The sequence below is a fragment of the Canis lupus genome, chromosome 8 (assembly GCF_011100685.1).
Source record: "Canis lupus familiaris isolate Mischka breed German Shepherd chromosome 8, alternate assembly UU_Cfam_GSD_1.0, whole genome shotgun sequence".
NCBI lineage: Eukaryota > Metazoa > Chordata > Mammalia > Carnivora > Canidae > Canis > Canis lupus.
In genome coordinates this window covers 70,322,118-70,349,725 of record NC_049229.1, presented here as the reverse complement: position 1 = coordinate 70,349,725, position 27,608 = coordinate 70,322,118, and the positions used below count along the sequence as shown (strand labels likewise).

General features: G+C 46.8%; 1 protein-coding gene across 8 annotated transcripts in view; it reads right to left on the bottom strand.

Moving 5' to 3' along the window:
- The window catches only part of PPP2R5C (protein phosphatase 2 regulatory subunit B'gamma), a 123,637-nt gene that overhangs the window by 27,827 nt on the left and 68,202 nt on the right, over nt 1–27,608 (bottom strand). For all 8 annotated transcript variants that reach the window (XM_038545745.1, XM_038545748.1, XM_038545747.1 and 5 more), the window contains 4 exons: nt 21,517–21,716; nt 6,200–6,310; nt 5,091–5,183; nt 4,874–5,004 (listed from right to left, as the gene is read on the bottom strand). In XM_038545745.1, coding sequence (XP_038401673.1) covers nt 4,874–5,004; nt 5,091–5,183; nt 6,200–6,310; nt 21,517–21,716 — 535 coding nt within the window. The remainder of the gene's footprint in view (nt 1–4,873; nt 5,005–5,090; nt 5,184–6,199; nt 6,311–21,516; nt 21,717–27,608) is intronic.

The following is a 27,608-nucleotide window of genomic DNA, read 5'->3' as shown; positions in this document are numbered from 1 at the left end:
AAAGGCTGCAAGGTTTGCACCGTGAACACCTGTACTTGAGCCGCTCAGAGGTGACGATGAGGGATTTGCCATCTGCCCCAGCACATGTACATCCCGCGACCCATCCCTCAGGCCTGTTTTGCTCTGTGCCAACCTAAGTTGATGCCTTACTCAATTTTAAAGCCTCCACTTGCCCAGTGTGTGCAAGGGCAGAAGTTCTTTCCTTCCCACTGGGGCCGTCCCGCCTACTGACTCACAGACACCCTGCAAGGCCCCCACGTGGCTTCAAGCACCACCTCCCAGAATCCCCAATATGAGCAGCCGATTTGTGTCCTTGGAGAAGCCTCTTTGCTGTGCCCGCCTGGTGGGCTCCTTGGGGCCCTTGCAGCATCTGCTGTGCCCGAGGTCAGCCTGAGGACAGGGCTAGGACTTTTGGTCACTGTGTCCCCAGTGCTAGGACTGGGGCTGGCATCTGTCCTGTGCTTGCAACACATGTGTTGACAGGCTGGCGACGATGAGAGGGAACAGGGACACCGAGCAGGGCGGTCTCTCCCTACCCCGAGGATTTCCTCAGAAGCCAGGAGCCCACTCCTGCCCACACCTCGCTCGCCTGAAGTCCGCCCCAACCAAGGCACGGGTGCCTGCCTGACGTCAGTGGTGTCTGAAAAAGGCTTCTGCCTTTCGGCCAACAACGAGCAGTTTAAGAGTCTGCTCTAAGCCAAAAATAAGAGTTTGTGATGATTAAAAAAAATCTGACTCTGAAGTTTCGTTGTCCACGTTTGCAACAATGGAATGGAGACCTCAAGGTAAAGAAGAGGTCAAACAATCTAGAGGATGTGAAATATTCCCAAAGGGTGGGCCTTAAGACCTCTACGTTCTCGAATGAGCAGAATCCTCGGAGGGTCTGAAAGATGTCTGGATGGTGTGGAGGAGGAGGAGGAGGGCAGGGCTGGAGAGGTCTGTGAAACGCAGCGGGGAGCAGGCCGTGAGGCAGACATGCAGGGGGGCCTCCAGCACCTCACACGGGTCTGCTGCGACCACCGGAACAGAGAACCACCGTGTCACAGAGACGAGTCTGGCCATGCACGAGGGTGAGGTGGGGTCACCCAGATGGCCCCGGGCACCCGGGTGGTGAGGAACGGGCGGTGTGGTCGTACTGCAGGTGACGGGGCCCCTCGGCTCCCCGCTGCCCTCCACACTGCACCTGCCTGGAGACGGGAAGCTGGCGCCAAGGAGTCCCCACCCCTCCATGGTGCCTTTGCTCTGAGAAACACTTTAATTTATGAAACTCAACCTGAGGGCTCCCTTGTGCATCGCGTGTTTTCTCAGTTTCCATGTGCAAAGTTATAGCTCTGTATAAAGTGCAGCCACGCCACCTGAGTCACCGCTCCCCGCGTCGGCAGCCTGGAGGGCACCCGCAGACCTCGGGGCTGGGCTCTGGGCCTCCGCCCCGCTCGGGATCTAGGCGCTCCAGTGCTCCCATTCGAACAAGGACGGCCTTCAGCTCTAAGCCATTTTGTTTTCCTAAATCAGCAGGACTATACTCTTACCGATAGATTAGTTTCTTTCTTTTCAACAGGGTTTTTTTTTTTTTTTTAATTTAAATTCAAGTTAGTTAATACGGAGTGTAGTATTGGTTTCAGGGGTAGAATCCAGTGATTTATCAGTTGTATAAAACCCCCAGTGCTCATTACATCACGTGCCTTCCTTAGTGCCCATCACCCAGTTACTCCATCCTCCCGCCCGCCTCCCCTCCAGCAACCCTGTTTGTTTCCTAGAGTTATGAGTCTCTTATGGTTTGTCTCCCTCTCTGATATCTTTTTTTCCTTCCTTTCTCTATGCTCCTGTTTCGTTTCTTAAATTCCGTGTGAGTGAAATCCTATAATTGTCTTTCTCAGACTGACTTATATTGCTCAGCATCATACCCTCTAGTTCCACCCACATCATTGCAAATGGCAAGATTTCATTTTTCTGATGGATGAGTACTATCCCATTGTATCTATACACCACATCGTCTTTATCCCTTCATCTGTCGGTGGACATCTGGGCTCGTTCCATAATTTGGCTATTGTGGATATTGCTGCTACGAGGATGGGGGTGCAGGTGCCCCTCGGAATTGGCATGATAAATTCTTTGTTTCTAATTATTTTGACCTGATTTGAAGCAGATCTAAAAAAGAGAAAACGGGCGTAGTTCTCTTTACTTTTTCCAAAAGAGGAAAGAGAAGAAGGTGCAGAATGGGTTGAAAGCCATAAAGACGCATGGAGAATAGTCTAGTTTCTCACTCTTCCAGCAAAAAGGGATTGGGACTCTCTAAAAATGGAGCCAGAACCTGCGTCTGGAGACAGTCTCCAAAAAAGACACGATCGATACCTTTCCTCCTGGTGGGATGTGCCCCGAGCCTCACGGGGAGAGGTGGAATCTGTCTCCCTCCCTGTGGCTCTGTCTTCCTGTGAGCAGCTTTTATCAGCACAGACGGTAGAAGCGGGTCTGTGCCAGAGATGGGCTGAGCCTCGCAGAGGCCTGGTGGGTCCTGGAAACCGGCTGAGGGCCTGCCCTGAGCCACCGTGGGGCAGCCCCCGCAGACCACATGGGGCAGCAGAACTGCCCAGAGTCCAGTTCCGATTACAGAACTGCGGTCAGTGATCCGTGGTTGCTGACTGCAGCGGCTACAGGGTGGGGCCGTCTGTTACGCAGACAGATCCGAAGCCCTGGTCCGCCCCATCCACCTGGGCTCCAGCTCACCATGGCTGGGTTATCAACGGTGCAGATCTCTGTGTAACTCACACCTTGAACGCGCTCATTAGAAGGAGAAATTGCACAAACAGGGACTTTATGTTGACGTTATTGATGAGATGGACCGAACAGGTTGGAGTTATCTTTTCTTACGGATGGGGTCATGCCACGAATGTTGATGAGCGGGGTACTTCTCTCATGGTTTTTCTCCTTACCTCCTTTCTGCATGATATGAGTGGTGTGGAAGGTGGAGACCAAATCAACTACTAGATCCACGTAACATGTTTGGTTTTGATTGCACAGATCACGAATGATAGAGAAAAGATCGCTAAAACACAAAAGCGCCACCCTCCAGCACTGGGCGCTCAGTGAGAACAAACTAAATTATGTGCAATCACTTTTAAATAATTTAAATATTTTCGTTACTCTATTGAGGTTCTTCATGATTTGTGATTCTGTGATCTGAACAAAACCTATATTTTGACGAACAAAACCTCACTTTATGTAGAGCTTTAATTTTAGGCCTAAAAGGCTATTTAAATTGTACCTGTTCTTTGCTGTTTAAATAATGTATAGAATGTTTTGATAAATACCGCTGCCACGTAATGATCTCGTTCAAAAGGAATCATGATACCAAGAAGCATGAACTAGGGAACACAACACGCAGGAAACGGGATGTCCTTCTCTGATCATATGTGGTGCCCAGTCCTGGGATGTGGGGGACTTGGAACAGGTTCAAAGGAACTGGCAGCTCTAACACTGGATGTCATATCAAGTGTGAAGATGAGAGAGAGGAGCAGATGCCCCGATGACTGCGGAGGGCAGGGTAGGGGACGCCGAGGATGAGAGGGACGGCTTCCAGAATCCCCAGAGGCTGCTGGTCTCCGTGGTGGGATCTTATTTCCCACACCCAAGTGTCTCCATCTGTCTCACCTCCCCTGTCTCCCTTGCTGGGTCATGATGCCTAAGAAGGGAACCACCTGGGCTCTGTGGTGCTCCTGGTGATCCTGCACGTCACTTTCCCTCCGGCTCTATGGCTAGCCTGGGCGAAACCCACCTGCTTTCTTACCTCACAAGGGGACCTGTTACTGCTAGGATTTTCACTACCTTAGCCATCCTGGAATCAGGGCCTTCAAGGGCAAGATGACCCAGGCAAGCCCAAATTCTTGGAATAAACTGCTCATAGCAAACTTTCCAGGGACAGATAAGAAACATTAAGTCTTTCATTCATCAACATTCTTTTGGTGCCACCACAGGTCAGGTGCAAAGCGGTCACTGGAAGTGTGATAAGGCCGCTAGCACAATGCCTGCCCCAGAGGGAGACCTGCCTGCCAAGCCAGGGAGGCTTTCTGGGGAGGGGGTGTGTCTAGAAGCCTGCGAGGATGTGGAGAAGGGCAGCTGGAAAGAATGTTCTGGGAGGCACTAGTGGGTAAGGAGCCTGGAGATGAGCAGAGACTCAAGTGAGAAGGCCTGCCCAGACCCACACACCCACACACGGCAGCGCCCAGGGGTGGGGCTCATCCATCCAAGCATGGCCAGTCACCCCGGGTGACTCAGACAGCAGCAGAACCGTGCAGATGTCAGCGGGTGGGTGGAAGGGTGTTCAGATCTTAAGAATCAATGAGAGGCGGTGGCCAGGACCGGGGGGCGGGGGCGCGGGCTTAAGGTGAATATTGCACTTGGAATGCCACAGAACATCCTCTCACGAGCCATGGGGCTGTGCCCTCTTCCACAGAAACCCAGACAGGGCAACTTCTGCACCCAGCTCCCCAGACGGACCAGTCTCTGCGGTCCTGCAGGCCTGGGACGCCAGGGTTTCCAGACCTCTAGTGTGGTTCTCCAGCCTGTGAGCATTTCTAAGGGTCCCCACTTTGCTCCCCACTCCTGCCTTCTCTCTGAGATGCTATTGGGGAGGATGAAGTAACCCGCAGGTGAAAGGAGTGACAGCTGGCTTTGGACAGGTTCTGGATGGCCCCACACCCAGGGTAACGGGACAGCTGGGTGAAAATGGAAACAGAGGAAGGACGTGTGCAGAGGTGCTGGGTTGGTGAGGGAGGGGAGCGAGCAAAGAGGGACTGAATGATGGGGTAGGGGGCACTGAGTAAGATCGCGATCATCATCATGCAAAGAGAGAAATGTCACCCACACGCTGACTTACCTATAAAATATATTATTTATCTGTTTTCTGATGTAAGCTCTTAAGCCTAAGAATTTTCCATAGATTCTGTGAAGGGTAGTTTTAAGAAAATCTCTCTCCCGAGGATCTTCACTGTCAAAGAGCTCTAAAAGCTTCAAGAAGAAAAAGACACTTAGTGGATCAGTATTCCTGCTCTGCAGATTAGGACTTTTGTAGCTTCAGCTAATTTGTACCTTACCTGCAATACAAACTTCTGATCAATATATTTCTTCGCTATATTAGGTTGGAAATCTGGAGACTCTAAAAATCTTAAGAAAAATTCATAAACAAGCTAGGAGGAAAAAAAAAACAATGAGTCAAATAATATGGTATTTTATTAGATGGAGACTAAAGGTACACCACGAGTTGAATCTCTGAAAATATTAGCCTTAAAAAAAAAAAGCTGCTTATCTACAGAATTAATACCAAATACCATGGCTTAATTTAATTATAATTGATGACGGTAATTGTTTTATTTAGCTCAGAACCACGGACTATGCCCTTAACTGGCATTTAAACGAAATGGTACCCATGGCTGGGGTCACTGGCACCTAACTGACGTGGCTGGGAGACGACAGTGAGGGGCGGGATCTGCAGCCCACCATGAGCACGTGTCCTGTCAGGGCCTGGGGGACAGGAAGCTGGGACTGCTCGGTGAGCGGGTCGCAGACAGTCACCCGGGGCTGGGATGCTCCTCCTCTTCATGAGTGGGCTATATGCTGTCACGGTTACACGGCAATCCCACATGCCTTGGGGGATGTTCTGTCCCCAAGACAGCCCCCCCTTTGTAATTGGATCCCCATCTAGCTCGTTCCCAGCTTTCACCTCTCTGTCTCCCCTCCTGTGGACGACCCAGGCCCCAAGGTGGTGCGTGGCTTGTGCACACTCTGCTCATGCTGAGCTCAGTGTCTTCTCAGGCATCCAGCCTGATCTATGAGCAATTTCTACTTTACGAATGTGTCAGAAAAAGGTGAGTCAGCAGGTGAGCCTTTGGGTGTGTTAAATCTAAGTGCTGAAAACTAGGGAAGCATCTATCTGCAAAAGGCCTCGATCTGATGGCTATCAACAAAGGGTCACTTTCATTACAAACATATTGACAATTCCAAATAGACAAAAAAACCCATTCATTGTTCTCACTTCTGCTAAAATACCTTTCTTATCTGCACAGGTTTGCAAGGTCAGCGGTCCACTTGCAATCAGCTGGAGTGAGGCCCTAGGGCCAGTTCACTCGCTTTAGAGAAAAAAACCCTGAGAATGCACACACTTAACTCACGCCCCTGTTGCTGGGGCACTCCCAGAGTTCAGTACCTGTAGATGAGGCCAGGCTGCTTCTAACGTGGGCTCGTCTTCCTCGGGGTCAAATTCTGCTCCCGTAGGATTGGAGGAAGGTGGTAACGTTCGAAACATGTTAACTGCAAACTAAAATCCACATATTCTTGAATTATAACCAGGACATTCAAGATATTTACAGAAAACATTGAAAAAAAAAAAAAAAAGACCATTTACAGAAATCATTTAAATTCTAACGACAGCTGCTCCCAGTGGTTATCTGGCTCGTCCTTATTCTGAAGATTCAGAAGCAGTGTGGATCCCCAACGAGAGTGGGTCAAAGCTGCAACAGGAAACCTGGCTTGTGGGACAGATGGCTACCGACACTCCTGCTCGACTCTGAGCTGCCAGATTCATGGACAACCAGCACCAACCAGTGCTGGGGGGGCAGCGGTGAGTTCACTGTGCCCAGTAAGCGCAGAGCAAGGAGGCGGGTGTAGTGCTGGGAAGAAAAGGATGGGCTTGAGCAGGAAGCAGCAGAGATTAAAGAACTGGTCTCCTGCCCCAGAAGTGCCTGCATTCAGCACCGAGAGAACCATCAGAGGGCAGCCGGCCGTGTGCCCAGGGCGGGACGCTCATGGCCTTAGTCTCTCTGGACTCACAAGGAAATGACTTTGGAAGAGATTTCTTGAGAATGTGAATGACCTCCTCGTACAACTTGCTACCTGCCTTTCTTTTATATTGTCCTTCACCACCTTCTCCCACTCCACGCTCTGTTTATTTCCAACTTAATAAAAGTCAGTGTTTTATAGGTGTTTCTACATAAAACCTAGAATTCTCTGGAGCACAGGTATACTTTAATGTCCACATGGTTAATTTTTTTTTCTTACGTGGTTAAATTCTAAATAAAGCATAACATATACTGATAAATTTGTGATATAAATGTTTAGTTTTTGTTTATCATCCATTTATAACTTATTCTTCTTTTGTAGTAAGTTTAAATGTGATAGCTACCTTACGGAAGCTCTGTACCTGCTGTATGTGGGTTACAGCCCTGGGCTCTGCTGACTGGCTCTCACAGATAATCAAAGCAAGGCCTCCGCCCCCTCACCCCCCAAAGCACAAAATCCAAACACCTGCCAGGCAAGGTAAGACCCAGCTCCATGACAACGAGTGGGAGGTAGCTGGGGACAGTCCAGGGCAAACCTGCTGCTCAGGTGACCAGTCTCGTAGAGACTGAGCTAAATCTCAAGGTCATCCGTTGTTTCTTCTGGTCTTGGCTGTTACTGACGGTGAACTCCGAGCCCCCTAACATCATGTTCCGGGAAGGAAAATGCTCCCATTTTACAGCATCAGCTATGAAAGCCCCGAGCCTCAAACATCTGTGGTCTGTGCTGTCCAAGAGGAGGAGTAGATGCAAGGAATCAGAACAGGAATGGAGGGTACCAGGGATCCCTGCATGGCTCAGTGGTTTAGCGCCTGCCTTCAGCCCAGGGTGTGATCCTGGAGACCCAGGATCGAGTCCCACGTCAGGCTCCCTGCATGGAGCCTGCTTCTCCCTCTGCCTGTGTCTCTGCCTCTCTCTGTGCGTCTCTCATGAATAAATAAAATCTTAAAAAAAAAAAAAAAAAAAAGGAATGGAAGGTACCGGAAAAAAAAAAAGGTAGGAAATCCAGAAACAAGTAAAAAAAAAAAAATCCTTTTGTAAAACCAAGAATAATACTCCAAAAACATACATAGAAAGAAACAAGGTCTGGAAGCTATGAACAGGGTCCTGGAAGAGGCCTCCCAAGTGACAGGTGACTAAGCGATGGAGGTGACAGGTGCTACGAGGTACGGGAGGCACGTCCTGTCACTGGCCCCCGGGGGACGGGGCAGCAGGGGCTCTCCTGACACTCTGATCCCAAAGCCCACGGAAGAGAACAAGGAGACAGCAGGAGCTCCCTCGCCAAGGAAAGGCCACAGGCGGGTGAGGGGCAGCAGGCCGCCCCGTCACCCCGGGCGCTCAGCCCTCCCTCCGGGGCTAGGGAAGTGCGGAGTGGAGTCAGATGGAGCCTGGGGCCCGCGTGGGCGTGTGGCCTTCCTGCGCTGGGTTTTCTACCCTTTCCCTCAAAGCCAAATGGCTGGGGGCGTCAAGACAGTCACCCAGAGACGGGGGGTGCCTTGAAGACAGCCAGGGGGACGCATGCTACGCCTGCCTCTCCCAGAGACTGAGGCCCACCCGGGAAGGAAGCATGCATGCAGGTGGCGGCTGCCCCCCGGCAGGTCCCTCACTGGCCAGGCAGCCCTCGGGGATTGACGCGTTACACCAGGTGGGGCAGCCGTCCCCACGGAGACTACGCAGGGGCAGGGAAGCAAGGTCTTAGGGGTCATGGCTTGCCCAGGAGCGCCCCGTTATCGAGCACTCATCTGAGCATCACTCGGGAAGGTATTTGTAGCCGTGGTCAGCATCTGCCATCGGCTGGCTTTAGGCACAGGAGAGTACCCGGAGGACGTGGGTGGCCTCATCCACTCAGCTGGAAAGTCAGAAGAGCAGAACTGTGGTTTCTCCCCCAAGGAGGAAGAAAATCCCCCTGTGGGGGCAGCCTCAGCTCCTGCCCCAGGGAGTTCCTGGAAATCATCTCTCAGGCTGTCTCTGTTTCTCTTACTGGTCATTTCTCTGACTGAACTCTGACACATCTGCTTAGTTAAGATTCTTAGTAAACTGGTTAGAGTCGACCAGTAGTGAAGCTACTGTCCCAGCTTCAAGCTGGAGCCCAGACCGCAGTGTGGGGTCACCTACGGCCCGTCCCCAGTGCCTGCATGGGCACCAAATCCCAGCAGCTCCCGAGTTGGGAGTCTGCAGGGGAGCTGGACCGCCTTGCTTTTAAGGCAATAAACCTCTTTTCAGCATCCTTGAAGGACCCCTCAGACCCAGGAAGTCTTCTCTTAGCCACCTCGGATTGATACGAAGTCATCCCTTTCACATGACAAAATAATCTCACGCTGGAGCTTCTACTCACCTTTCCTACCACAGTACATTGCATTGATTCAATGCTCGTCTCTGGAAATAACTGTATAAAACTAACATTTGGAAAAGAGAGCAGAAGGCAAATGGCATGCCATCTCAAATTATTTTTGGGTTGCAGTAATTCTGAGCGCAAGAGCTTCAGAGTCAGGCCAGCTGAGCACTGTCAGGAGGGGCTGCCAAGCTGTGCGGCCACAAGCACCACGGAAGGTGGTCATTGTCATCCTCGGGCCACAGAAACCGAGGGAACTTTGTTTGTACCATAGGTCGGATGGATCAAATGGACCCATTATACCCTCTCAGCTCACACATGCTGAGCTCTGCGCACCCTGCGGTGTGGACACGGCCAGGATCAGGCTACGTGGCCAGGGCGGCAGGGCTGGGTGGGGACAGGCTCCCGGCACTCTTCCTCCCCAGAAGCAGGAACTGTGCAACAAAAAAACCTGCCCACGCCTTGGAGAAAGAGGGTGAATCTTCTCCCTGCTTTGGGCCTGTGTGGTTACCATGCACACGGGTGTGCACGTACGTGATGCACACGGCCGTGCGGGGCGTGGACGGACTCTGTAATATTAGGAAGCACCTGCTTTCACAGCTTGCTCCACACTCCTACTTTCAGTACTTAAAATCAGCCGCGCAGATGCTCCTCTCCGGAGTGCTAAATTTACTGAATTAGATGCAAACCACACCGGCTTGAGAAGCAAGCAACCTTGTGGGAAATTCCTGCAATTCAGCAGTATCATGAAGCCTTTCTGTGTCTGTGACATTCACGTCCAGAGCGGGGAAGTAATAAGACATTCACGCCATGAGGGAACTGCACTATGGCAGAACATAGAAAGGTTTAGGATATGAAGGGACACCACACAAAAGAACACTGATAGTCTAATTTCAGAGACAATGAGTCAGGGAAGGTTGGTCATTCAGTTCTTCCTCTAAATCACAAAGGTTATTCCACTACTTGATATATTCTGTGTTATTCACACGAACAGGATTTATAAAGGTGAGTCCACCAAGGGCCAAATCTCAGTTCCTCCAGAGGCTCTTCCTCCCACAGACAGAAACACTAAGTTCTCAGAGTCACAAGAGATAACACTTTGGGGCTGGCAGGGGTGGGGGAAGTGGGGAGGGAGTCCATCAACATTATTACTTTTTTTTTTTTAACAGAAAACCATATTTGTTTGTAAATGTTACAGCGTATCTGGAAAAACCAACAGAGACAATAGTAGACCATTGCAGTTGGGCTATGGTACAGAATCCAAAAATATATATACAAAACAAACAGCAATGTAATTAGGGAACACGATTAATGGGAGGAGCCCAGGGACACAGTCCCAGAAGTGACTGAGGGCCCACTGCTCAGTTACAAGGCCCCAGTGGGGGAACACAAAAACCCTAATAAAGGGCACGCTAGCTTACATGAGTGAACAGAGGAAACTTTGTGCCCCAGTGGGGGGAGACATCCTATTATAAAGATAACTTCTCCACAAAGCAATCTGCACACTGAATACACTCTTAAACGTAATTCTAACTGGATTTTTGATGAACTTGAAGAACGTAATATAAAATTTAGGCAAATAATAAAAATCCCTGTGGCAATCATAAGAGAAACCCTGGGCCTTTATTCATTTGTGAGGTTAGTTCAGATCTGCTTTCCTGATAGAGCCCAGGTGTCACCCTGGGGAAGGCACACGGACAGCAGGACAGCCTTCACACTGAAAGTCGGTGGTCTGCACACTCTTATAATCAAGAAGCAGAAACTCTCAGAATGAATAGAAAAGTGACACTCAACTCCATGCTATCTGCAACAAGCCCCCTGTAAATATAAGGATACAAACTGGTCAAAAGTAAAAGCAAGGGAAAAAAAAAAAAAAAACCCTATCAGGATTGCATTAGTCAAGAGAGAGCTGGAGTGTCTATATGAACATCTGACAAAGTAGTTTTTGGAGCAAGTAACATGAACAGGGATGAAGAGGGTCACTCCATAATGACAGAGGAACCAACTAATAAATACTAATATCTATGCACTGAATAAGATGATGTAAAACTGGACAGAACTGCAAGAAAAAAGAGACAATTAGAAAATAAACAGCCCTAATTACAACAGCATGAAAGATGAAATGTTTATGAGTCTAAAAAAAAATACATGTAGGATCCATACGCCGAAAGGCACAAAACAAGGAATGCAAAAATGGAGACATACTATGTTCATGGACTGAAAAGTTCAATGCTGCTAAGGTATCAGCTCTGCCTGAATCTACACAGTAATGCAATTCCAATCAAAACCTCTGAAGAATATTTTGTAGGTGACAACTGATTCTAAAACTTAAATGGAAAGGTACAATAACTAGAGAGCCAAACTACTTTGAGAAAGAAAAAGATTGAAGCATTCATACTACCTGACCTCAGAATATACTGTGAAGTGATGGTAATGAAGACCATATGGTATCAGTGAGCAGATCGTAATCAGTGGAACAGAATGGAGTCCAGAAATAGACTCACAAGTATGGTCAACTGACTTTTGACAAAGGTGCAAAAGCGCTTGAAAGAATGGTTAGTCTTTTCAACGAATGGAATACTTAGACATCCATATGCCAAACAATGAACCTCAGCCAAAATGAATCACAGACCTAAATATGAAATGTAAAACTATAAAGCCATAAAACTTTTAGAGGAAAAATCTTTAGTAGGAGTTCGGGTTAGGCAAAGACTTCTCAAATATGACACCAGAAAAAGCATGGTCCACAAAAACAAATCATAAATTAGACTTCATCTGAACTAAAACTCTGCGAAAGACACCATCAAAATAAAAATACAAGCTGTAGACTGAGATAAAATATTTGCAAATCATATCACTGGCAAAGGTTTGTATATAGAACATGTAAAGAAGTCTCAAGCTCAATAATAAGAAAACAGAAAACCCAATTAAAAAATGGGCAAATAATTTGAATAGACACGTCACCAAGGAAGACTTACAAATGACAAATAAGCACAAGAAAAAAAGTGCTCGGCATCTTTAGTCATTAGGGAAATGCAAATCAAAACCAAAATGAGAGGGATGCCTGGCTGGCTCAGTTGGTGGAACATGAGATTCTTGATGCCAGGGTTCCGGGTTCGAGCCTCATGCTGGGTATATGGATTAGTTAAAAATAAAATCTTTTTTTTTTAAAGATTTATTTATTTACTTGAGAGACAGAGAAAGAGGTGAGAAGGGCAGAGGGAGAGGGAAAGAGTCTTTTTTTTAAAAATTTTTATTTATTTGTGATAGTCACAGAGAGAGAGAGAGAGAGAGGCAGAGACATAGGCAGAGGGAGAAGCAGGCTCCATGCACCAGGAGCCCGACGTGGGATTCGATCCTGGGTCCCCAGGATCGCGCCCTAGGCCAAAGGCAGGCGCTAAACTGCTGCGCCACCCAGGGATCCCGGGAAAGAGTGTTAAGCAGACTCCACACTCAGCTCAGAGTCTGAAGCAGGGCTTAATCTCATGACCTGAGCCAAAACCAGGAGTTGGATGCTCACCTGGTGGGGCTACCCAAGTGCCCCCCAAAATAAAATCTTTAAAAGAAAAAAAAGCCAAAATGAGGCAAAAGGACTGACGATCCCAAATGCTGACAAAGGTGCAGGGCGACCTCAATTCTCACACCCTGATGGCAGGGGTGCAAAAACAGCACAGTGGTTTTGGCAAACAGTTTAGAAAGTTAAACATATGACAGTGACCCAATAGTTCTGCATGTTTACCTGGGTTAAATGAAAACCTGTGTCCCAAACTTGCATATGAATATTTAGTTGTTTCATGGCCCCAAATGGGAAATAATCCAGATGCCTCTCCACTGGGGAATGGGTAAGCTGTGGTACATCAATGTCGTGAGGCACTACTGGGTAGTCCCCAAGAACAAGCCTCTGGGGCGGATCCCAAGCCCATTATGCAGAATGAAGGAAGCTGGACCCAAAAGGCTACCTACCATGTGAGCCCACCTACATGATGCTCTGGAAAAGACAAAATGGTAGAGCTGTGGATAGATCAGTGGTGGCCAGGGACAAACGGGGGTGGGGAGGTGGGGGGGGTGGGGGCGGGGGGGCAGGCAGAGGAGAAGCCTTGACTACAAAGTGGTAGCAAGTGTAGTTTTTTTGGAGGGTAATGAACTGTTCCCTATTTTGACTGTGCGGGTGACTACATGGGTTATAAGTATTTGTCAAATCTCAGATAACTGTTTACTAAGAAGAGTGAACTTTGCTGTACGTAAATTAAGAATTAATTTTAAAACATGCTATGAAAGGGTGCTTCTGGGCCGCAAGTTCCCAAAGCTTGGTTCACAACGCCCTCCATGTCTCAGTGATTTCTCCTCAGTGCTCCTAAATCTAAACACACAGCCTTCTACTTAGGAGCCTAAAAACCCCAGCTTTACTGAGGTGTAACTGACATACAACTATTGTATTTTTTTTTTTAATTTTTATTTTATTTTTTTTATGATAGTCACACACAGAGAGAGAGAGAGAGAGAGGCAGAGACACAGGCAGAGGGAGAAGCAGGCTCCATGCACCGGGCCCGATGTGGGATTCGATCCCGGGTCTCCAGGACCGCGCCCCGGGCCAAAGGCAGGTGCTAAACCGCTGCGCCACCCAGGGATCCCTACAACTATTGTATTTAAAGTGTTTAGGGGCACCTGGGTGACTCAGTTGGTTGTGTCTGCCTTCAGCTCAGGTCATGATCTCAGGGTCTTGGGATGGAGTCACTCATCAGGCTCCCTACTCAGCGGGGAGTCTGCTTCTCCCTCTGTCCTCTCTCATGCTCTCTCTCTTTCCAAGTAAATAAATAAAATCTTTAAAAAATGTACATGTTTAAAGCATTTATGATACATTTATGATATGCATATACCTGTGAAACCATCACAAAAGCAAAATAATGAATTTATTCGTCACCCTGCCTCAAAATTCTTAGAAGCCTTTTGAAAAAATAATACATATAAGTTGGTTGGCTGGAAGTGGGGATGGGTTTAGGCAGAATTGGGGAGGGGTGGAGAAAGGAGTGAAATGAACTCTAATTTCATACACTTTTATATTTATTTCAATTAGAAAACAAACGTGTGTTTCTTTTATAACTTAAAAACATCAAACAAAACAAAGGGAAATTCTCCCAAAGTAATATGAACAAATCTCCAGGGACGCCTGGGGAGCTCAGTGGTTGAGTGTCTGCCTTCGGCTGTAGCCGTGATCCTGGGTTCAGGGATCTAGTCCCACATCAGGTTCCCTCTGTCTATACCTCTCTGCCTCTCTGTCTCTCATGAATAAATAAATAAAATCTTTAAAAAAAATGGTACTTTTTGAAATCCAGAGAATGATTTTTCTACTTTAAATATCAGTAAGCCATCTCTTGAAGATTTGTTTTTTTTTTTTAAGATTTTATTTATTTATTCATGAGAGATGGGCGTGGGGGGGGGGGAGAGGCAGAGACAAAGGCAGCGGGAGAAGCAGGCTCCATGCAGGGAGCCCGACGTGGGATTTGATCCTGGGTCTCCAGGATCATGCCCTGGGCTGAAGGCGGCACTAAACCGCTGAGCCACCCAGGCTGCCCAGTACCATATGTTTTAATCTTCTTCTAGCTCATTGCTGAGGTCAGCGCCTCTCTAACCCATGTGTCTGTGACTTTGGCTACAAACAAAAAACCCCGAAGCACAAAAGGGGAATGCATGATTTAGATCCTCACTTGAAAGAAATCTGTACACCGTTTGAGACTTTACTGGCTAATACACTATCTTCTTTATTCAAAACATGCTTTCCTCTCCTATTTCCAAAACATCTCCACCCTCACAGCAAGTGGTGCTTTCCAGGACACACTGTGAACATCAGATGTAAACACAGATGAAGGAGAGCATCCAATGTCAACCTTAAAGTGAGGACAGGACAATTACTCCGGGGCTGTGGATGGCACACCTCTCCCAAGGATCCATGAAACACTACTTTGCCCTTAGTAGAAAATGTGGACTTGAGCCCTAAGCATAAAAGAACAAACTTGTGAGGTACTATCTGGTCATTTTCAAGCAGTACAGGTGAAAATGATGAGATGGACTTGTTTTCCCAGCGTGCGTCTGGGAAGGACAGCACTGCTGTTCACTGCATAGACAAGGCGTGGTGGTGTAAAGAAAACCTATTTATTAGTTTTTGATGATGACAAATGTACATGATCATTATTAAAAGCTGCAAAAATTACAAAAATCTAGTAAAATGGAAAAATCTGCATAGCCACACCATCCAAAAGTGCTGCTCTTCACAGCTTGTACTAGACTCCTCTGGAATACACGTGGTCTCCTAGGTGAGTAAGGGGTACAGTGTCTCATCCACAGTCATCACCCAGAACTGCAGGTGTGGACTGTTCTAGAGTGGGCCACTTGATGCAAAGCACCTTGAGCCTCTTGGCCCATCCCGCTACCAATCTAACCAATTCCTTCTCTGCATCACCACTAAGACCTAAGACCAGTTCTGATGTTTTTGTCTATGTAGAAAGCTCCGTACCGAATGAATGTCGACTGAGCTTATGAACACCACCAGCCAAACTCAGAGGAAGAAATGGGGGGACAAAAATCAGTCTTTCTCTCCTGGGATTTACAGCCTAGAGGAGCCCGATGTGGCACTTGATCCCAGGACCCGGATCATGCCCTGAGCTGAAGGCAGATGCTCAACCACTGAGCCACCCAGGCGTCCCGAGAAGCGGCATTTCTAACAAGCAGCTGGTGGTGCTCACACTGTGGCCTTTGAGCAGTGCCCTTCTGCAAGAGTGGTTCTCAAACTCTTTAAAGTCAGGAACTCTTTAAAGTCCTAAAAATTACTAAGGACCCCAAAGAACTTTTGTGTATAAGTCTTTCTGTTGATGTAGATAGACTGTATGAGAAATTAAATGAGAAAAAAAAAAAACCCACCATGAACCCATTAAAAAATAACAAGCCCACTGTCTCAATATAAATATACATTTATGAAAAATCATTTTTTGTGACAATTAATGTTAGTTCTTTCATAAAATCTCATATGACACAGAATACAGGTGACCCCTGAACAATGCATGGGTTGGAGATGTCAACCCATTGCACATAACTTCTGACTCTGCCCCAAAAAAACTTTACTACTAAGAGCCTATTGTTCACTGGAAGCCTTATCAATAACATAAAGATTGAACAACACATATTTTGTATGCTATATGTAGTACATGCTGTATTCTTACAAAAAGGCAATCTAGGGACGCCTGGGTGGCTCAGTGGTTGAGCGTCTGCCTTTGGCTCAGGGCGTGATCCTGGAGGCCTGATCCCACATCGGGCTCCCCGCGGGCAGCCTGCTTCTCCTTCTGCCTGTGTCTCTGCCTCTCTTGCTCTCTTTCTGTGTCTCTCATGAATAAATAAATAAAACCTTAAAAAAAAAAAAGGCAATCTAGAGAAAAGAAAATGCTAAGAAAATCTTAGGGAAGAGAAAATACATTTATGGTGCAGTAATATATTTGTTAAAAAAAAAAAAATCCATGTATAACTGGAGTTTCCTGGTTCAAACCTGTGCTGTTCAGAGATCAACTGCATTTCCCAAAACGAATAAGTATTTAGGGAGAAGAGTGGCGTTTTTTACGTTTTTGCTAATCTCTTTACTATCTGGCTAAATAGAAGACAGCTGGATTCCCATGTCTGCTTCTACATTCTGAATGTTGGTTTGGTTGAAATGTAGAAAGAAATAGAGAAGCTCTCTTACAGTTTGTAGTTGAAAAGGGAGGAGTAATCAATAGTCCTTTGAGGTAACTGAGGACCTGCATGGTACTACACCCTAACCTGACAAATGGTGCTTTCCTCATCAACGAGGGGTCTCTACGTCAAGATCCAATAGTGTGTCTTGCACTTTGAATGGCTCTCTGGCCCACGAATGATTACAGAACATTATTTACTGGCATCTGGAGAGCACTGGTCCCCTGGATTATGTAGATCTCCCAGTGGGGACTCATTTCCCCCGCTGGTTCCAGTCTCCACTGGCCTCAGCTGGAGAGCCTGCAGCCCCGGGAAGCTGACACCTGCACGGGTGGGCACGAACTTTCCAAAATCCAGATTTTTGCTCCCAAACTCAAACTTTGTCCCTGACAACAAACAAGGTCAGTTACTTCCCCTTAAGTGGCACTCCTGTGTCATTTTTTTGAGAAGATGCTCGCTAATGTTCGTTTGAGTGACCAGTCGGTCTGTGAGTGACGTAACGTCAAAATGGTGTCTGTGGAAACAGTGGTTTTGCTGTCAGCGTGTTGACTCTAAGAAAAATGCCAATGCCTGAAAAACGGATTAACTAGAGAATAGGAAAAACAGATGGCTGATCATATTTAAAATATGACTGAAATTAAGAGATAATGGAGTTTATGTGATTTAGGCCTGCGACTCTCAATGCCAGGAGCTCCCCCGTGGCCACTGCTCCTTTTCATCCTCATCTCTCGTTTTTTTTTTTTTTTTATTTATGATAGTCACAGAGAGAGAGAGAGAGAGAGAGAGGCAGAGACACAGGCAGAGGGAGAAACAGGCTCCATGCACCGGGAGCCCGACGTGGGATTCGATCCCGGGTCTCCAGGATCGTGCCCTGGGCCAAAGGCAGGCGCCAAACCGCTGCGCCACCCAGGGATCCCTTTCTCTCGGTTTTTTTAATTTGAAAATAAAGGGGCTGAATGATCTGTAATGTTCTTTTATGCTCTAGGACCAAAGTCTATGACGTATAAAAACATACTGCACACATGACCAAGACGCTCACCATCATCAATCCCCAGGGAAATGCAAAGCAAAACTACAGCGAGATCCCACTTCACCCCCATGAGAACGGCTGTCATCCAGAAGACAGACAACCGCAAGTGTTGACCATGTGGAGAAACTGGAACCCTCGTGCCCCGCTGGTGGGGATGCAGATGGGTGCAGCCGCTACGGGAAACAGTCTGGCCGTTCTTCAAAACATTAGACACACACAGTTAACATGGGACCCAGCAGCCCCACTCCGACGTAAATACTCAGGGGAAATGAAAACATACATGCACATGGCAGCTTGCACGTGAACGCTCACAGTGGCATTATTCATAACGGCCAAGTAGCAGAATTGACCCCAGGGCCCATCAATGCATGAAGGGATGAATAAAAATGTGGTACATATCCACATAATGAAATACTATTTAGCAATAAAATGAACTAGTGACACATGCTACGATACAGATGAATCCTGAAAGCATTAGGCTAAGTGAAAGAAGATCATGTATCATATAATTTCAGTTACATGAAATGTCCAGGTCAGGCACATCTATAAAGATAGGAAAGTAGTAAGTGGTTGCCAGAGGCTCAGGAGTGACAGGTTAGGGAGGAATGGCAGTGACCGTTAACAGATATGGGGCTTATTTTTTAGAGGGATAAAAATGTTATAAAAAATTAGATGTGATGATGGCTGCACAGTACTGTGAATATACTAAAAACCAAGGAACTGTGTATCTTAAATGGGTGAATTGCACGGTATAGGAATTATCTCTCAATACGTTTGTTTAAAAAACCATGTAGTAGCCCGTCTAACAGGCAACATATTTAAAAGAAATAAGGAGTATAACATCTATAGAGCTTTGGATTCTTCAAAGTGAGTGGAAATGAAGATCTTTAAAAATACCATAACAGAACACACGCACATGCACAGAAACACACAACAGGCGTACTCAAGGGAGCTGGCTAAGTGCTGCCTCGAGGGTCAGCAAAGCATGGAGCATCTACATCTCTTCTACCTGCCATGCTGCATCCAGGCACTGCTTGCGGTGGAGGCCTTCTATTGGCCCCTCGGGTTCTGTACCCACTCTCTACCTCTGAGAGGGCCAGAAACCACTGCCAGCTATCATCCCTTCCCTACTCTTTCTTCTTCATGCCTGTCCCCACGGAAAGGAAAGCTCTGGAAGGGCAGAAATAATGTTCACCACTCTATTTCCTCTCCTAAAAAAGTTTCTGGCCCACAGTGGATGGCCAACTGTCCAGTACTCCAAAGACCAACTTGAAATCTGGGGTGGGGACAAAGTGAATACAGCATGAAGAGAACCCAGTTAGGACACAACTGTTAACAGGGAGAGAAATGAATGATTATTTATTTATATTTTTAAATTAATGATTATTTAATCTAAAAAAAAAAAGTTCCAGGGCTTTAAGCATCCTCAGTAGTTCTGGTAATGTGCACCTGCTATGTAAATGCAAGGGAGCATGATCTGAGCAGGGGAGTAGGGCCTGGTTCAGGGCCGGCATCTGATCTAAACCAGGCCAACAGTAGCCTCACGCTCCGCAGATTCTTCCCTCTTTCCTCCTTAAAAACGGAAAGGCCTTCCAACCATGTGATTTAATATGTAACAAATTAATGTGCTTACAAATTTAATATATATTAATAAATGGATTTAAAGATAAAATAAATTTAATATGCAATAAAGAAGCTTTTAGATAGATAGGAAAAGGGGAAGGGGTGCCTGGGTGGGGGGCTCAGTCAGTTTAGCATCTGCCTTCGGCTCAGGTCATGAACCCAGGGTCCTGGGATTGAGCCTCCCATCAGGCTCCCTGCTCAGTGGGTAGCCTGCTTCTCCCTCTGCCTCTGTGCCTCCCCCTGCTTGGGCATGTGTGCACATGCACATGCACTCTCTCTAATAAATAAAATCTTAAAAAAAATTAATGGGTTAAGGGAATACATGATGTAGAGACAAGTGATTCTTCAGTCATTTTACAAGATAATAAAATTATATCCCTCCCCTGTACCATTAAGAAAAAAAAAGTTCCAGGAGGATTATTTTTGTGAACAACAAAATTATGAAGGTGTTGGGAGAAAATATTAGATTGTTCTTTGAGATTTGAGGATTTGGGGGACCTTCCAGAGTGAATGAGAATTGAAATTAAGGAGGAAAAAAAAAAAGAGACTCTTGTTTTCCTTAGTCTGAAGGAGGAAAGTGTCAGGGCTCTCACTGCTCAGGGCACACATCACGCTGGGTCTGGGGAGGGGTATCCATGTGGTCCCTGTACACTCGGGCCGGCCACACGCTAGTAAACTCTCAACTTTAAGAGTTAACAAGCTAAAATAATCAAGTTGATTTCAACTTCTGACACAACAGATTGCGAAAACTACAAAAAGGAACATTACTTTCAAATTCTTTTCCCAAAGCAAAATACGCAAGTGAGAAATTAACATATTTTAGGTTATGGGATCAGTCAATTCTGAATTATATAGCTTTGGGGAAAAATCAGTAACTTACGGAGGAGTTCAACGAAAATCAGGATATAAAATTTTATAGTAAGCAACAAGGACTCCTTTATAATCAGGGAGTACTAATTTTAAAGTTGGATAAGACACCAACCATTCCAAAAAAACTCAACAGAAAAATGAGTTCAGGGTCCAACAGTAGGAGTTTGAAATGAGATCCTGAAGAAGGCTTGGAGGGAACAGGCTGCAAAGTAGGAGACACAGAGGACTGAGGTTTGGGAGCTGAATGAAGCTAAGTGCAGGATGATAGAGGCCCCCGGCCAACGGGGGCAGCCTGTTCTGACCCTGGTATTGGCAGTGGAGGCCCCCGGCCAATGGGGCAGCCTGTCTGACACTGGCATTGGCAGTGGAGGCCACCAGCCAACCGGGGCAGCTTGTTCTGATCTGGGTATTGGCAGTGGAGGCCCCTGGCCAACAGGAGCAGCCTATCCTGACCCTGGTGTTGGCAGTGGAGGCCACCAGCCAACCGAGGTGGCCTGTTGTGAAACTGGCATTGGCAGTGGAGGCTGCCAGCCAATTGGGGTGGCCTGTCCCGACACTGGCATTGGCAGTGGAGGCTGCCAGCCAATTGGGGTGGCCTGTCCCGACACTGGCATTGGCAGTGGAGGACCCTGGCCAACGGGGCAGCCTGCCCGACACTGGCATTGGCAGAGGAGGCTGCTAGCCAATCAGGGTGGCCTGTCCTGACACCAGCTTGGTCCCATCACTATTTTAACTCTGCACCATTATTAGCATTTTCCTGCACATGCATGGACAACTCGTTTACTTCTCAATTATAACTGGCACCAGGACATTAAAGAGGGTAAAAACATAAATACAAATGAGCGCTCTGACGTATCTGGCTTGTAGGGTACGCGTGGAGTAAATGAGTTAACACGTAGGACACTTTGGACCTAGAAGGTACAATTCCTCTCCCTGTTGCCGCTACGACACTGGACACATTATAAAGACTTTCGTTCTTCGAGTGCAAATCCTGCGACAGGGAGGCTTCTTTGTGGGAAGCGTCGTGTGAGGCTCAGTCGGCTCGGCGTACGCCGGGACCAGCAGAGCCCCGTCCGGCACCCGGGCTGGGACGCACCGGTCAAACGGCGATCACTTACCATGTGGACTACTTCTGGGTAAATAGGCTCTGTGATCACGTTCCGATTATGGGTGATATACTCCACCATTTCACTTAGAGCGGCTCGTTTTACTTCCTTCCACTTTAGGTCACTTAGTGGGTCGGAAACAAAGTCAAAGAGGACACAACACTGACGTAGCTTCTGGATAAAAAGCTTCTCTTGATCAGCAGGAGGAACATCTGAAAGGCAGAAAGCAAAGTATACTGATCGCAAAGAGCTTAACCCAGAATTACTGTGAAACACTCTTAAGCCTCCTCCTACGGTCATTTTTGAATTAATAGAGATTCAAGATGAGAGACAGGCTAGGGATGAAGCGAGGTCAAACATCCGCCGAACAGAAGACAGCGAGTCACTCAGCTCGTATGCTTCTTACGATAAAACTTCTGTACTAGTTACTCTCTGAAACCACAGCCAGAGTACTGTTCAGCATAAACCCTCTGAATGCATGCGATCATTCATCAAGGATCATCTGAGGGCCACTTGTCACATGCTGGTGCTGTGCTGGGCAACGGAGCAAGAGCCAAACCACAGGCCCCAGTCTGGGGCGAGGGGCACGGACACTCACACCAGTGGTACCTGCGAATGCAGGGAGGGGCAAGGTGACGAGAGTGACAGGGGGAGGGATGCTCCCTCAGGTCTGCTCCTGTTCTAGACAGGGCACGTGGGTGTCCCCTGGCTGGCTGGCAAACACGGAGCAAGTGGCATCGGACTGAGCGGCTGCAAACACATGGAGCCACCATTCTGGTGCTCCACAGAGCACGTTTCATTCCTCATTCTGGGATACGGTCAACACATGCCACAGAGGCTGCCTGGTGATCTTCATGATGACAGCAGTATCGAAACAGAGCAAATAATAAATAACACTCGCTTTACTTAGTGAGTGCTTGCCTGGGCCGGGGACCATACTAAAGACTTTCTCCATATTTACACATTTTTTTTTTTTTCTTTCATGTCATCTCACCATGACACAACAGAGATAAGAAACCGGTCTGGAGGGTCATCTCAGGGCGGGGAAGTGAAGGAGCTCTGTACAATCTCCCAGTGTTCTGGGAAGTCTGGAAAACTATCTGCCAGTGTGAGCCTGACAGCTTCCCTGGGGTGAAGATGAGCTCGGGGGTGACACGAATGAAAGGGATTTATTGATATACATACCGAAACGTGTCCAACATTGCAAAATGTCTCAGAAGATTTGCACAACTCAGTGAACCAGTATTTTCATAATGATCAATAATTCGTGTTTCGATATTCAAGGGCAAGCGAACCACTCAGAGGGCAAGTCAGTCTACTGGGTTTTAATGGAATAAAATGTATGGATGGATGGCTCATTATACGGTTGCAGACTCCACAGTGCAGATTCCTTCAAGAAGCTGCCCATTTAAGGTTTGGTATAATATCAGAGAAAATGCCTATTACTATCTGAAGAGATTATCTGTACACTTCAATAGGGCAACAGAGTGAATGCAGAAGCAGGCAGGACAATCCAGTGATCTCCTAGGAAGCCAAACATTAGAGAGATGTGCACAAATATAAAACAATGCCGCCCTCTCATTAATTTGTTTCCGTTTCATAAAACATGGCTCTTTTCTTAAAAAATGTTATTTTTAAGGCCTATTATTTTTAATTTTAGCATACGTGCTGCCAAAGTGAGCACATAGGTTTATTATTTTTAAATGAATTAATTAACATATGCTTTATTTTTTCTGCTTTGATTTGGGATCTGGTCCATATTGGTAGCTAAGGCAACATGAACAAAAGCTCTTTGGGGTCCCATGTAATTTTTAGGAGTGTGAAGGGGTCCTGAGCCCGAAGCTGAGACCTACTGCCCCGCGCCTGCCTGCACCCCAATGTGTGCCCCTAGGTCCTTGGGCTTTCCCGCCTTCAGTTACTCATGTCATCCCCTCTTCACACCGAGGGTCCTCCCTGCTCCTCCTTCCCCTTCCTGCCCCTACTGTCCCATGTCCACATCCTGTTCAGGGTCCTTCTATAAACGCTTTGCTTACTTCCTAGTTGGATGGGGTGCCGTGCTCTGAGCCAGGCGCTCAGCACCTACTATTGCTTTAAGCAGTGAGCTGTCCTGCAGAGTGTTTCTTGCTTCCCCACACATGTTCCTTGAGGGCTCAGGCCAGATGATGATGTTTTCTAGTTCTCCATACTCTCTAATGCCCAGAAATGGGCCTTGCAAACAGCAGGCCACGTAGACGCTACCATCTGAATTGGCCCATTTGGTGGGAAACTGTAGTTCCCACAGAAGCAGCACAGGGCAGGGGAGGGGATTAGGAGATGTCGCCCAAGGGAGACTTAGGAGACCACGGGAACCCAACTGGTGAACACTGGAGTGCTCAGTGACTGTTGCATCATTATTTTATTATATTATATTTTATTTTATTTTATTTTTATTTTTATTTTATTATTTTATTTTATATTTATTTTTGTTGTTGCATCATTTTAAATGAGTGACGATCATGACAGTGTTTGGGTCCGCCTTTTCCAAAGGTTTTCTTTTCTGAATTCCTCACTTGACTCCTATCCCCACTCCACGCCAGTTTTGCTCCCCCTCCATTTTGCTAGGATCACCTTAGTGATTCAGTTTGCCATCATGGCTTGTATGTTTGGACTCTATTTGGCATTCTCGTGTTCTTGACACCATAGAAAGCGAGAAAGCCTGGGTTTACCCCAAGGGACACCTGATGAGGACCCAGACACCGAGAGCTCAAACGGCTTGTCCAGGGCCACCATGCCATTAAGTGGCACAGCACAGATAGGACAGTGGGATGTACTCGAAAGCAAGGGCATAGCTCGGGTCACTGAGGTGCTGCCAAATCTCCCACATATTGAAAGCATTCGAGAGCATCATTTACTCCTTTAATACAGCATCACAACTGACACTCAGAATAAAGACAAAGTTGTCACCAAAATACTAAATCAAATCTATTCCGATTAAGAAGGAAGAACGGACTAAAATAGTTTCCAAGTCTTCTATCTAAAATTCTTCTAAAAGGCAATAAAGTTCCAATTTTCTGGAAATTATGTCGATTCTTCCAGGGTACCAGACAGCTACGGTGTTACTGTACTATTTTCATTTATAGTTTCTAAAACGTCTGTGATTAAAACCTCCTGAGTTCCAATTTTTAGAACCTCATTGGTTATTTTTACAATTTCACAGTTTAAAGGTTTTAAGAAAATTTTAAATTAGCATCGCTAACCTTGGAAGAAAAAAGAGGTGTGACAGATTTGAACCTGTATTCGACTCCACTCCTCTGATTATCCCTGTAACGTAAACCGAATGTTACAGAACCAACCAGGCCTGGCACTGCTGGTGCATTACACTTGGGCATTCGGTATTCAAGAATGCCCGGCTCTTAATAAACCACCACCCTGGATTTGACCCAGACCTTACAATTTCTTTCTTGCAGCAGAATAAAAAACAAAAATGGGCTTTGAATTTTTGCTCACCAGTGACCATGGTTTGCTTTATTGTAAACTGCACACAGACTAGTAACACGGACAAACCTGTTTCAGAACGCGTCAATGGAGTCTTGATCCCAGCATCCCTACAGGCAACAACTGCAGCCTGTTGGCGGTGCCAGGACCCCCAGTGACAGGGCCCTTTAGCTAGGAGCGGGGTAAGAAGTACACTTGCCCATGACAAGCCCAACACCAGGCCGAAACTGCTAAGAGGAAGAGGGAAATAAAATTGATGATCACAGTTCTGGCTGGAGAACATTCTTTTATTATTTCTTAGGAGTTGTTACACTCTGCACGGATAATACCACAAACACTCTGGGTCTGTATTAATCTTTCAGCCCCTGCCGCTCACCCCAAGCGGCCTCGTGACTCAGTTATTGTGAACTGGAGACACTTCCCAACTGTTTCCAGGTACATCCTCAATGATACCTAGGAGCAAAATGTAGGGACGCACTCATGGCAAACCTGTAGGGCGAGAGGGGAAGGAGGACACTAACCCATCGGGAAACAGCATAAACAAGGTGGAGAGAAGCCTGTGTCATTCTTTTCAATACGTATTTATTAAAAGGAAGCCAGTAATTTGTAACTGACAGGGCTGCTCAATGAAGGTTACCATCGGGGGAGGGGGGGGTTTTTAGCTTCATGAATGTTCCTGGTCCCCAAAGTGAGGAAGGGCAGCATGCCTACACCCACAGCACCAGAGCAGCCATAGGGAACCGGCTTGTTCCTCTGATCCCTGACCTCCAAGGCCGGGATGAACTCCCAGGGGCACCCAGGGTGGTAACAGCAGAGCTTCTAGGTACCTAAACTTTCTTCTTCTGCAAAGAATAAAATGTAAGCTGTACCAACATGTAATCTATGGTCTGACACGTAGTGGAGGTGCGTGCTTGAGACCGCCCTGCAGCCGGCATGTGCGGTGGCATCTGGAGACCACTGCAAACCTTCACAAGTGAATCCTAAGGGGCTAATCGTTTCACAGCCGGCTTCCCAGGTGTGCCTCAATCACTCAAAGGGCAGGGCCCTGACACGACATACTTTAGCAACCGAATTACGGTATGGTATGGTAAGGCTGAGCTACTGAACTGTAGCTATATGGGAGGAGGCATCATGTGAACTGTCCGTGGACAGAAAAGTGATGAAAATAAAAAAGCCAACCAAGCCCACTTGCACCTGACAAGTCTTGGTGGTGAAAAGAAACAGGACAAGATACAATAGAGAACCAACTTTTAGCATGAGAGCATGAAAGACAGCAGAACCAGGCCTCCGTGGTATACAGGTGATGGCTTTTTCCAAATAATCTTGACCCCAACACGTAAGGACGGAATAGCCAAAACCATCAGCTCAGAGAACATCACATCAAGAGATGCTCCCCCCAAAGGCACACACTCCTGAGCTGTGAACTGCTTCGTGGTTGCTCACAGAATATTTGCTAAGCAGCTGACGCGGCTTGATTTCTAAGGAGAGTGACCACCGTGCAACCACAGCATCTCTGTGAGCCCTCAAGGGCATGGCACACGGGTTCCACGAGGGTCCGTGAAAATCCGTAAGTCGTGAGCCCACAGTCAGGAGATAGTTCACACACAATGGAGACAAACAAGCAATTCTCTCCAGAAGGAAAGAGCCAAACCTCAGCTATGGTGTCATCCTGTCTCTCCCATACATCTAATCTCAGTCCCAGGTGAGTGGGAATAAAGTTGGATTCCATTACTGACAATAGGGAGTAGATTTGGGAATCTTCATTAATATGTGCTGAATTCCACTTAGCTCTAGTTCTTATACGAGGAAGTGCGGCAGATGGCAAGTTTCTTCCACTAGAAAACAAAAGTTCAGCAATACTATTTTGTTTGCGAAAAAGGAATTTTATGTGCCATTTTGGAAATGACCCTTCTTTCCACTGCTGCCTGCGTCCCTTCTGTCCTGGATGAAGGGTCTGTGGGCACAGATCGCTCTGCTGTTGCACGGTCGCCCCCCCCAGGTCCCATACCAGCCTTAGCTCCCAGAGCTTTCAGACTGTATCTGTTGGACTAACTCCTTTCACCTTGTTCTGTTCCATGCCCTGACTATTCACGGCCCTTTAAATTCCCTTTATCAATCTGGGAAGAATGGAAGTCTCTGTAACACTGAGTCTTCTGATTCACGGATGTGGACTATTTCTCCCTAAACTCAAGTTTTCCTTAAATGCCTTTCAATAAAGTTTTATCACTTTCTCTTGAAATGTGTTACATATTTTTTAGATTTATTCTTAGGTATTTGTTATGTTCTGATGCCACTGTCAACGGTTATCTTTAAAAAGATTTAATTTTCTAACTGCTGCTGCGATGCACTAAAAAAAAAAAAAAAAGATTTGAGGGATTACTTTTGTATCTAGCTACCCTTTGTTTAACTCTTGTTAATTCTAATACTGTTATCCGCAAATCTTTTCTGTGAATACCATTCTTTCATCTGCAAAGACCAATGGTGTTCTTTTTCCTGCCTGAGCAATGTGCCAGGATGTGGCGGGAGCAGCTCCCTCAGCCTCTCCCAGCTCAGAGGGAAGCTCTTGCCAGATCCCACTGGGCCAGATGGATACACTGGACTCTGTAGATAACGTTCACCAGATGAAGAAA